Source organism: Pleurodeles waltl, chromosome 12 (genome assembly GCF_031143425.1).
Source record: "Pleurodeles waltl isolate 20211129_DDA chromosome 12, aPleWal1.hap1.20221129, whole genome shotgun sequence".
In the NCBI taxonomy this organism is placed as follows: Eukaryota; Metazoa; Chordata; class Amphibia; order Caudata; family Salamandridae; genus Pleurodeles; species Pleurodeles waltl.
The window spans coordinates 610554171-610566885 of NC_090451.1; the positions used below are offsets into that span (position 1 = coordinate 610554171).

General features: G+C 41.4%; 1 protein-coding gene across 3 annotated transcripts in view; it reads right to left on the reverse strand.

Moving 5' to 3' along the window:
* LOC138267607 (SLAM family member 9-like) overlaps nt 1-12715 on the reverse strand; it is a 345225-nt gene that overhangs the window by 142248 nt on the left and 190262 nt on the right. The window contains exon 5 of one of the 3 annotated variants that reach the window (XM_069216669.1): nt 9739-10039. The exons of the other annotated variants lie outside the window; for them this stretch is intronic. Within the exon in view, the coding sequence (XP_069072770.1) occupies nt 10029-10039 (11 nt within the window). The 3' untranslated portion in view covers nt 9739-10028. Of the gene's footprint in view, nt 1-9738; nt 10040-12715 lie in introns of those variants that run through there. 3 annotated transcript variants of the gene reach the window in all.

Below are 12715 nucleotides of genomic sequence, written 5' to 3' on the forward strand. Positions count from 1 at the left end.
CAGAGACCACCGCCAGAGTCACAGCCCAGGAGGGCACAAGTATCATCACTGGTCCACAGACCACCGCCAGAGTCACAGCCCAGGAGGGCCCAAGAATCGTTACTGGTCAGGAGACCACCGCCGGAGTCACAGCCCAGGAGGGGACAGGATGCCACAGCCCCGCTGGCCAATGATGTAACGTCATGCCAAACACCAATGTCCAGTGTGGAGATCGTCATGCCACACACCAATGTCCAGTATGGAGATCGTCATGCCACACACCAATGTCCAGTGTGGAGATCGTCATACCACACACCAATGTCCAGTATGGAGATCGTCATGCCACACACCAATGTCAGTATCAGAACCGCCATGTCAAAGCACCGCTGAACAGGGCAAAGACCGCCATGTCAAAGCACCGCTGAACAGGGCAAAGACCGCCATGGCAAAGCACCGCTGAACAGTCCTGAACCGCCACGGCAAAGCACCGCTGAACAGGGCAAAGACTGCCATGGCAAAGCACCGCTGAACAGGGCAAAGACCGCCATGGCAAAGCACCGCTGAACGGGGCATGCACCGTGTAGGAATGAATGTACCGCCACATCAGGCATCCTTATCCCATGTGCAGCTGGGACACTGACAGGACAGGAACTTTCACGGGGAGACTCATCCAGTCTGGGCACCAGTCCCCCTCCAGAACCAGTGGAGACCTGCATCTACTTGAGAGACTGTGGCTTTGCACTCCCCAGGATACATAAATGGGCATGGAGCCCAGTCGTGGATCTGGCTTTGCAGTCATGTGGCTGAGGTGCCCCCCTTCCCTTCCCCCTAAGGTGCCTGTAGTGTTTCTATCTGATGCCCTGGCAGTGTTCTCTCCGATTTTGGCCAGGTATCTATTGTGGGCCTCACCCATGCATTTTTGGACTGTTGGTGCACGGACATTGTTGTGTACATATCTGCACTACTTCTCGGATTGTATGTGTAAATAAGAGTGATTTAGAGATATATATCAGTTTATTTTTGTATGACATGTATATTGGCACATTACAATGTTTGACCGAAATTCGCTTTGTCTTTGCATTCTTCCGGGGGGATTGTGGGTTGTTAATGTGATATTTTTGACTGCATTGGTGTGTATGTTGTCTAATGCGTGGGTGGGGGTGTTTGGTGGGTGTCCCCCTGACTTTTGCCTCCCCCCTCCCCTGTGTCGTAGATGCAGTACTCACTGGTATCTTCTGCGCCTACGTCGCTGTTGGTCGTAAACGAGCAGAAAGACAAGGGCAGGTAGTATTTGGAGTTCCGGGTCCATGGAGTCGTCGTTCCTTGTGGGATGTGTTCAGGTGAGCGTTTTCCCATAGCAAAAGCTGTTTCCGCCGTGTTTTTATCCACAGTGAATCCGCCCTGGAAAAGGTGGCGGATTGGCGGCTTGTAATGGTGTGGGCGGTACATTGTCTTCCGCCTGTCTGTTGGCGGTGACCGCCGCGCTGCTTGTCTGTAACCCGTGGCAGGCGGTGTGTTTAAGTGGCTGTCTTTGTGGCGGTTTCCACCAGGGTCATAATTTCCTTTTTTTGTCCGCCGGCCTGTTTCCGGTATTACTGCAGCTTTAACACCGTCCGACAGGGTTGTAATGACCCCCTAAGTCTCTTCCCAGTAGGGATACTGGACTCGAGTCACATACTACAAACCTATGCAATCCCTGGTAATTACCAATCTCAACCTGCACTGGATCTATGATTGGATTTGTCAACAGTCTGTTTTCCACTCCCACAACTTGAACTGTTCTGCCTGAAAGAGGTAAATACAGGACTTCCACACTTCTTACTGTAGAGCGTGTAGCTCCTGTGTCCACCAAATCTGATCTACTTCTAAGGACGCTGCCAGCATACACGGTCCTTCATCCGAACTGTCACTCATCCTTTCTTGGTTTATTTCATCCTCACTGTAAAATAGGAATTGGTGTACTGTCATTACTTCTGTCTTGTCTCTGACCTGTGACCTGCTGAGTAACCATCATCTGTTGCTGTTCCATCGGGACTTGAGGTATCTGCATTTGCTATCTAGGTACCATGGGAACCTGCTGCTGTATTGATTGCAACTGTGTTAGTTGTGCACGTGGCACTTGCACCTGCTGCATGGGTTGGAAATTCTGCACTCGGTTCTGAACATTGGGAATAAATCCTTTCATTCTTGGTACTTTCACAGTTTGAAATGTACTGACATCACCACCTTGCTGAACAAAACCATCCTGCGCCATCAACGAACACTCCTGCTTCCAGTGTCCCACGTTTCGACACAAAAGACACAGTAACATCGTTTTCATCCCCTGCATGTCATTCTGAACTATCACAGTACCCAAATCCGGACCATGTGTCATGTCCATTCCACGACCTCTACCTCGCATCTGAGGCTGGAACAAAATAGTTCTCTGCTGCAGTGGCATCGGTTGTACTAAAGCTCCTTGCACTCCTGTCTGAGATGCCTTTATTTGCATCACCATTGCTTTTTCCTTCAGCTTTTTCTGCTTCAATTCATTCTCATCACTACAGTACTTCGCATGTTGCAACTCCTCATCAATCGGCTTTGCCTGCCAACAAATCAAACGGCTCTTAATCATCTGTCCTACTTCTGGTCTCAACCTTTCGACGAACCTGAACACAAAATGCAACATGTCTTTCGGCTCATTTGCTTCCTTACCACTGTACTCTTTAAACGCTTTCAGCAATCTCTCATAGTAGGTATGCTTCGACTCTTTAGTCTTTTGAACTGTTCGGTCAATTCTCTGCCATTCAATATTTTTGGGAGGAATTCTTGTCTTCAGGAACTCAGAAACCTTATAGTAATGTTTCATTACCTTAGGTGAGGGTGCACCCGTTACTCTATCCCTTTCTGGTTCACCTGTCGGCCAATCCACTGCTCTCTTAGATTTGACCCACAAATCAGCTGGAACCCCTATCTCCAATAATGTATTTAAGTCTTCCCACAGACATTGAGTTTCACACATCTGTCTGTCTGCTGATACCACTCAACCAGTTTGTCTCTCAGTTTTGAGTAATCATTTGTGAATGACAATATATCACTTCTGTGCCATGGGACATGAACAAACTGCCCTCCTGGAATTGCTCTCATCGGAAGCGCCTTCACTGATTCCCTTTCTTTCTGAACATCTTCGGACCCCTCTTGTGAATTTCGTTTTTGCTTATCCTTCTTCTTTGCCCATCTACCTTCCCACTTTTCCAATGCTCCTCAGATCTGAGCATTCTGCAACAATTCTTTTAAGTGAGCCTTCATTCCTGCTGATCTCATATGCTCAAAATCCTTTGCCTCAAAATCTACCCTGCAACTTTGTTTCAAATGCTTTGTTTTCTCAATATTGATGTCATGTTTTCCTGCCAATTTCTGATGTATTTTACTCACTTCCCTTGTAATTCTGGGGCACAAATGCCTAAGCTCTTCTTCTGTGTAGGATTCTAACCTGTTCACTGCCATTGTTCCCTCAACTAGCTCTGTTGCTTCTGTAGCTAACCTCACACAATTGATCTACTCTTCACCCTTGGATGTATTTTGAGGTGTATTTAGGCTGTCCAACCATTCACTCAATTGCTGAGCTGACAATCCCTGTAATGAGATGTTACTTGCATTCGGCACTGGTATCTGTTGCATCGCTGCACCTGGAGTTTGCGGCATCAAAAGTTTCAAACCTTGACTCGCATTCGGGCCATTTATTGCATCTGGAAGTGCCACAAGAGGACTAAGATCCATTAATGGTCTAGATCCATTTAAGGTCTGACCCACAGATGACATAATCTACACAGGATCACTCACTCCCCTTCTCACGAGGCTCTGTGACATTTCACTCTGATCTCCTGCACTTGCTTTCTTTTGTGCAAATAAAGGTATCGCTGGACCAACAGTAATCGATAGCGATATCACATCTGGAGCTGCCCTGACACTCACACCTTGTGGAAAAGTTACCCCCCATCGCCTGGTTCATTACTGGTGTAACATCTGACTGTGTTCCTGTTATCGGTGTAAACTTCGGCAAACCCTGTGGCTGTGCCGGAGGCAATAACATTGGAGTCGGCTCTGTCTGAAATAGCATTGGGCTCGGGAGCACTTGCTCCGATGGCACCACAAAGTTTGAAATCGTCTCAAGGACTGGCACATCTGTGGATGCATCTGCGCTTGGACCACAGTAGTAGTCCCCACATTAGTTGTACTCTGTACTACCCCTGGTAACTGTCCACTATCTGTTTGCACTGGTCCCTCTGTTCCCAATGCTTGTGCTGGAGCAGTTGTAGTGCACTAGTACTTGGACCCCCTGGTTGAGTCCCATAGGGTGGAGGTAGATCCCTCAACAACTGTGTAATAAGGTCCTCAACATCTAAGTCCTTGTCATCTACATAGGCTTTATCTTTTTATTTGTCTCTGCACTCACTCCCTTTAGCAGTATCTTCTTTCTCTGACACATCTTCCTCTGCGATTGCAGGAAACAACTTAATTCCCTGTAGCGTCTCTGTTCTCCACCTTTTCTGTTCCCAATCCCACCTAGCTTCTGCTAAGGATTTCTCCACTCTCTTTATTCTCCTCTTAAATTTCATCTCTTGTTGCTGTCTGGCCACTAGCTCCCAGACCGCCAAAGCCTCAAAGTGTGCTGGTCTCGGTAATGGCTTAGTCTCATATAGTGCCAGTCTCAATTCATCCAAAATTCTCAAATTAAATGTCCCATGCTCTGGAAACGCTAAAGCTCCTAACTTCTTTGTCATCTTGCACCACTGCTTTAACCAAAGACATGGTGTGACACCTCGCTCCTCCATCACAATATAAGCCAGAGAATTTTCCGATGGGGTTGGCTCCCCCACTGACACCTTAATGTAAGAATCACCCTTCATAGCACTTCTAAACACCTTGAAAGACTTCATTTTGTCTAATGTATTTATTTTGATTTAATAAGGAAATGTCTTTTACTCCCAAGATTCCCTTCACCCGCTTACTCAACCAATTGCCTCTTACGGACGGCTGCCAATCTGCTTGTGACTTCTTATCAACCAACCTATCCCAGCGCGGCACACTCTGACGTCACACTCACACACTGCGGCTGACAAAGTCTTGCAGCTTGTCCTCCTAAACTTCAACTCACACAACGAATGCAAATTATTGCGAGCAATTTAACCAAATACCACTAACTAAAACAAACCTGCTGGTTTACTACAGGAAGGGACACAATCGTTTCAGAGACCTTATGGATTTTCACTAATGGCCCTTTCGCTCATATAGCTATTCCTCTTTCTCAGTCTCCCACATTGGCAAGCAAAATTTGACCTGCGAATTTCACTCTCAGCTGATCAATGGGTCTGTCCTGGTGCACAAGGACTCGCCAAATCTCAGTAGAAATGTTCTCTTACTCATTTAACTTACACACCTGACTTGTTGACCACGCCCAATCAACCTACTAGACGAGACAGATTACAACATACAACCAAGTGTCTCCTACACTTGTCAATCTACTCCAGAGTCTTAGACCACGCAGGGTCCGTACATCACCAACAACCATGTGGATAATTTTTTAGCACAAAGCGCTACACACATGTGAAGTTCAACTACTTCCCTACTCTCATACTGTGGAGTATGCACACTCATACTAACCTAAACTGGAGTATGCAAACTCCCTACTTTATCGCACATACATCACAATTCACCTGCGATTTGCTCAAGTCTGTGCAAGCGCAACCTACCACTCTCATACTATCACAAGAACGCCAAGAACATACACATTCATTTCTGGGCTTAAAGTGACATCTCTTTGCTACAATTGCCATTTCAGAAAAACAAAATTCAAACCTCATTAAAAAAAAAAATACGAACAACTAACCCTAACTTAAACTACCACCATAACCAATAATCAACACACATTAGTTCTTCAAGGGAACTAACCATCAAGCTGCTACCAAAAACTGCAAGCGCACCTGGTCCTTAGTAAGTAAACTTACAAGGGGATGCATAGAGGTCGATGAATCTTTTGGATCACATGGAGTATCCTAGTCATGTAGTGACTGTCGAAGACAAAAATAATCAGCATAAACTACCATGAATGAACATCTTCTAATGAATAACCACAACTCGGTGAAGAGTTAAACTATTTTTATTTCCCTATTGATTACAATTCTAAATCATCTGTTAATTAATCTTTATTCAATCAATTAAATTATTAATTTGTTAATGGAAAAACATCATAACATAACTTGAAGAAAACATATAACCTTAAATGCACCTACATATGCCAAAAGAATACCATCATTAATAGCAGAGTTCAGCAAATAGGTCGTCAGTCATTTGTCACTGTCAACGTCACCCCTCTCAGCCTACCTACCCAAGATTAGCATCAGCATGTGGGGCTTCATGCAAAACAATTTAGAGAAAAAATGTATTTGGAAAAGGATCTATCTAAGTGAGAATTCTATAATCAGCGCAGTTGGTACATAGAAGAAAAGGCACAAATTGTCAGTCACATTTTCATTGCTACCTATCCCGGCTGGATCAGCAACAAGTCAGTCTTTGTCTTCAAGTCATCAATTAGTCAGCCATGCATCAGGCTCACAGAGTATGTGCCCAATGACAGAACCTCGGACAGTGTCTCCTGACGTCATCAATTCACCCCTCGCATCTCCTGTTTTAGCCCCTTGTCATGACTTTTTATTAGGGTCTCCCAGTCCATCCCCCCTAATTCCTAATTGGTCAGTCAGTCAGCAGATATGACTTTAACCCATAGTATTTGTTTACCAAATCAACCAATTTTAATATCAGTCCTTTCACAAGATGCGGATTGGTCCACTATATGATGTCCTCATCATCCGGCTCTTCAGGTATCGAAATTGTTGCATGTTTCTCTTCAATCAGTGCCTCCATTGTTCAAGTCCTGGGAAAGTACATTAGGCCTACTCTACACATTATTGTATCAAATTGTCTTCATCATCTCCTGTCCGCCGGTACATTGCAGAAAATTCTAGCTAAGCAACTTTAACATCGGGCAGTTCAGGGTCATAGCAGCTTCTTGCAAATGCGGTTATTATTTCTGTTCTCTGAGTGCGAGGCCTAGGAAAACTAGGCTTGTTTCAGCTAAGTTAGCACTATAAGTTAAAGTAAAACATAGGTTATACATCTCAATATGACATATTACTACATTATTCTTGTATTTTTTCATCATTTCATACAGTTTCAGTTATATTAGTACAATTTCGTATACATGGCTGTCATGCCCTGAGGGCACATTTTCAAATGTGCACGTTATTTTCTCTACGATTAATTTCTCTACAAACTTTTTATTATTCAAGCACATAAACATCATTAATAATTTTCTAATTAGCATATCTGCTTCAACATCAGTCAATCAGCTGCCAATGCGAAGATGAATGGGGAGAGAAAACTGCTTTGTCATTTACATCCAAATATTGAGGTGAGCCCTTAGGTCATCATGTTGATACATACCCCATCAGTAGGGCTATGTATAGCAACTTAACTGATTTCAGGAAAGTAGATCTCAAATTATACACTTTAAGGACTATACTCCTATATTCTCAACCTGTTGTAAGCCTTTCTGGTATCAAGACTAGCTAACATTCTAGGACTCTGCTCATTCTCTTGGTCTTCAATCGCACTCTTTTTCTAAATATACTCCTTCTGCCAGTATGGACCAGCCTATGATTCCCTGAAGTGATGATGGCTCTCTGATGTCTTCTATCTGGCCCACGTCATGTGCAGTGAACTCTATGGACAAAAGATATGGGTGTAAGAACCCTACAACTACGGCATGCTGGTCACAAACAAAGGCTGAATTTACAGGGGGTACAGTGGACAAATCACTGGTTCTAGGGCATGGCCAGAGATCATTACCTGTGACCAGAGCTGCGGCGCATGCTTGCAGGTGATTTCCAGAATGCTCTGAGGGTACGGGCATAGGACACAGGCAGTGGATGAAGGCCATACATTGTGTTCAAGGTCACTGCAGAGGGCATTTGGCAGTGAGTAATGGGCTCTATGGCCAAGTGGGGAGGAGAAATAATGTGCCTGAAGGCCATATCCTGCAAGCAGATGCTACTGCACACTACTAAAGGCAAAGTTGAAGGTCAAGAACATTAGGCCATGGTAATACATGATCTGGGTGCAGGAAATGACCAACGGTCACATCATGCATTTAAGGCCACAGCATATGAATGATGTCGGCATAGGTGGCTCTGCACTCAAGGTGAGTGGGGGCGGTTTGTGGCATAGGAGTATGGGGGGTAATTGGCTTAGACCAATTTGGTAATGTTTTAACAGCTTTAAACACTATGTAAAAACAATACTGTAATGTTCACAACGTTCCAAAATACTGCCCATTTGCCAAACAAATGAACACACTGGCTATGTTTGGGATATAGTGACACTGAAGGAGTAAGTGTATTGTATACTTCATCAATCAGTAAGGGGAGGTTCTGAAATAAACTGTTTAGGTAGGTTTTTGATTTTTAAAATATTTTTAATTAAATATTTTGTTTAATTTCAAAACAAAGTGATGTATGGATAAAGAAAAAAAGAAAAAAATATAATTTTTCCAAGCGAATGAAGTAAAACCTTTAAAAGATGCTGATGTCACACGCAAAACTGCTACCACAGCAACATCCCCAAGGCTTATTACTGGACAAACACCCTACCTTCAGATATGACATACAAGCTATCACTAGATCAGCAACATTCCAATTACACAAAGTCAAACAATTCAAGTGTGTTGAAACACCCTGAAATGCTGGATACTGCAGCCCAAATAATTTGAAAATAGTAGACTCACCCTCACAACTCTCATGTGGCTCTTGTGCATTACCAAGTGCTATACCCATCGATTTGTAAAACAAGAATTAAAGTTTTCCGGCAGATCAAAACCTGTCAGAAGGAGTAAGAAACTCTTAATTGGCATATCTTGCATGAAGAAGTGTACCCTTCACAGCTCCTTCTCAGACCAGGAATCTAGAATCTGGAATTTCCTCCCTAATGATATCAGAAATTCCAATTCAGTCACCGTTTTAGAAGTTTCTCATAAAACGGTACACGGTCAAATACCTAATTTCTTGAAAAAGCAGTTTAGCAGGTACAATACTATGATGTTAGATAAACCCATGTAACAGAGCGTATAGCACATAGATATGTAAGAATCAACTGCCCTCTGCATTTGTTTAGATGAAGACATTTATGTTCTTGCAAATTCACAAAAGCACTATGTAGAAACTGGCTTCCTATTATTCTTACAGTGTATGGGTCTAGTTACAAGTACGGTGGTCCATGGACCGCCGTACCTGCGGTGGCGGTCGGACCACCACAACCATGGCAGTCGGACCACCATATTACAATGCCACGGCTGTGGGGTAAGTCATTGTCAGCCATGGCGATGCCGAGTTCAGCACCACAGTGCTGATCACGACTTCTACCATCCTTTTCATGACTGAATCAGCACCATGAAAAGGCTGGCGGAAAGGCAGAAATTGGGCCACAGGTGGTCCCTGCACTGCCCATGCAATGGCAGACAGTGCGCATTCTGAGTGTGCTGTGTGTGGCAGTATTGGCCTTGGCTCTCTCTGAGAGCCAAAGCCAATGCCGTTGCACTGTTTCCGCCAGCCAGCCCGGCAGAAACCTCATAATATGGAGGTGGGGAGGCCGCTGGCCTGGTGGGGGCCTCCCCACCACTGTATTGGGGGCCAGCGGTCGGACCGCCAACATCGTAATCAGGCCCTATATTTTTTTTAGATGTTTCCTGTACCCGTGTTTCACCTTATTGAGCCTTTATCCTATACCTATGTAAATCATTGTACAGGCTGCTGTTTCTCTCTTACATTTTCCCTTGCTCTTGCAAATGATGTACCAACACTTTGTACAAAGTTGTTTAATGATAATTAAACTGCATATGCTCGTTTAGTATCAGAACAGCTTATGTTTATACCGCCTTACAGAATTTTGAATGTTTGTATGCTCTTCAGTATATCAAGTCAATCTCTTGCTGTACAGCATTCTGAAATACACCTCGGTCAATTCCGTGCTGTATAAAACAAAACAAAAGTAAATAAATAACTAAAATGGTGTGAGTCCTTAATATGATGGCAGAATATCGAAGGCATTTTAATTACTATGTAAAAATATAAATGCGTTTCTTTCCACTTTTAATTACTAAAATATAAATGTATTATTTGTTTATGCTATGGGTTGATGGGTTTTGCAGGTGTTTTGGAAGGGAAGATCTGAAAATCTACATATCTCAAATTGTTTGCTTCAAATATCCATTTTGTGTTTTTTTTTTGTTTTTAGTAAAACCTTTTGACATGTTTTATTATAAATAAACTACATTTGTTTCTCGTCCAAAAATAATTTATGATTTTTATTTTTAATTAAAAAAATGTTTCTAAAATTTTAGTTGTTACAACTTTAAAATATAAGAAATAAACTACTGAACTATTTATTGCTACAATTTATTTAACTATAATTTAATTTTTTTATTATTCATATAAATATTGTTAGTTATAATGGTTTTATTTTTAGTTAGTTTTATTTTGAGATCCGTTTGCTTTCAATTAGTAATACATTATTGATACAGATTTATTGTTTTTTTTTGTTTTTTATCTTTAATATTGATTAGTTTGGTGTGTGAACAGTAAATGTGACTCACAGGGAAAACTATTTTCTACAATGTTTATTTTGGTCTAGTGAATGCTTAATTTGCCCAGTCATAGTCCAACACTGTCAGTTTTGATAGTTTGGATTTAGAATATTAAATCTGAACCCTGTAGAGTCAAATCTTTCTACTATCCTGCTAGTTTGAGGAGGGAGTAGCAAATATGACCTGCAATACAAGTACAACACTTTTCTCAATATTCCATTACTTGGGAGTGGGAATAGTAAATCTGCCCACTCACATATATATGCATTTCCACCAATGCTGTTTGGACTGTAGTTGCAATAGTAAATCTGACCCAACTAAGTAAAAGCCTTTTCTCCAATGCTAGTTTGATTGGAGGTAGAATGGTAAATCTGACCCCTCTTAAATAGATGTGCCTTCCACAATTTTATTTAAACTAGATTAGGCATAGTAAATCTAATCCCACACTCCCAATTGTATGTTCATTTCTTAATAAGTAAAACCGAAAATTATTACAACATTGTTTCATATTTTTGTAGATTTATAAGACATGATTTTACATTGTTAAAAAAATGACAAATGTATTTGTGAAAACATTTAATGTAATTTATGGATTTTTTATGATTATCTGAAATTTAAAATACATATTTTCCTTAAAGACTAATTAAAAATAATGTATAAAATATATTTTTAAAACCCATTACAACCTTTTGAAATGTAAAATTAATTTTTATTAAATATATTTAATACTTTTAGATCAGTATTATTGGTTGCACTATATTTTATTATGCAATATTTTTGTTAATTCTAATTTTAATTTTAAAATGAAATTATATTTTATTATGTAATTTGTATAATAAAGTTTTTAACCTTGGATTTATTTGTAGGACGATATTTGAAACCAACATTTTTGTTACTGAAATTAGAAGTATGGGGTAACAATATTTTAATCTCAATATTTTGATGAGTCAATATTTTTATAATTGATATTCAGGGCTACAATCCAATAGAATAGAAAAATTACCAGGATATAAAATGAGGGTAATAGGCTCTGTAGTGCTTCTTTATTACTGGGTTTGCCAATTTACATGGCTCAACATGTCAGAGCAGCGTTGTTTATAGTCTACTCTACAGCCTGCCATACTCCACAATCACCTATATGCTATGTGGATTTTCAGTGACAGTCACTGGTGTCTTCTAGGTAGCCGTTTTCTTCTTGGCATATGGGTGCCACACTCTCCATTGATGCTAAGTATTAGTTCCAGCTGCAAGCTTAGTAGCTCACAATGGACTTTTCTACATATATTGTTAAAGGATTTTAATTCTAAGAGACATTTTATGTATATAATTAAAGAATATATAATAATATTCATGGGACAGTTTTTAGTTGCACCATAAGTACATAATGAACAAAGCCAATTAGAGTACCTTTCGCAAATATCTAGGATAATTAATCAGCTAGAATTGTGGGTACATTTGCCAGTCACACAATACTAATCAAATCTATCTTGCAGTGTTGCAGCACAAGGCACGGACATTCAAATGGCTCAGGGTATAAATCACACATATTTTTTCAGAACCAAGTTAGAGTATAGGAGTATAGTGGATGCATTAGGAACATCAAAGGTAATAATGGGGAAACATAAAGGTTGCAGCGCTCATATTAGAACAATTTTGCAGTTTCTACCTGTTGGAAATGGCCCTTTCTGCAGGGGGATCCACTTTTTGCCTTTGTCCTCCTAGTTTTTGCTGAATCCGTTTTTGTTGGCCTTAAGATGATTCTGGGCACTTTACCACTGCTAAGCAGAGCTAAAGTGCATGTGCTCTTTACTTAAACATGGTAACATTGGTTTACCCACCATTGGCATATTTAATTCACTTATAAGACCCTAGTAAAGTGCACTACAAGTGCCCAGGGCCTAGAAATCAAATGCTCTAGTGGCCCTGCAGCACTGATTATGCCACCCACTTTAGTAGCACTTTAAAACATGCCTCAGGCTGGCCACTGCAGAGCCTTTGTGTGCAGTTTAAAACTGCCATGTCGACCTGGCGAGTTAACTTACTTGCCATGCTGAAATCTTA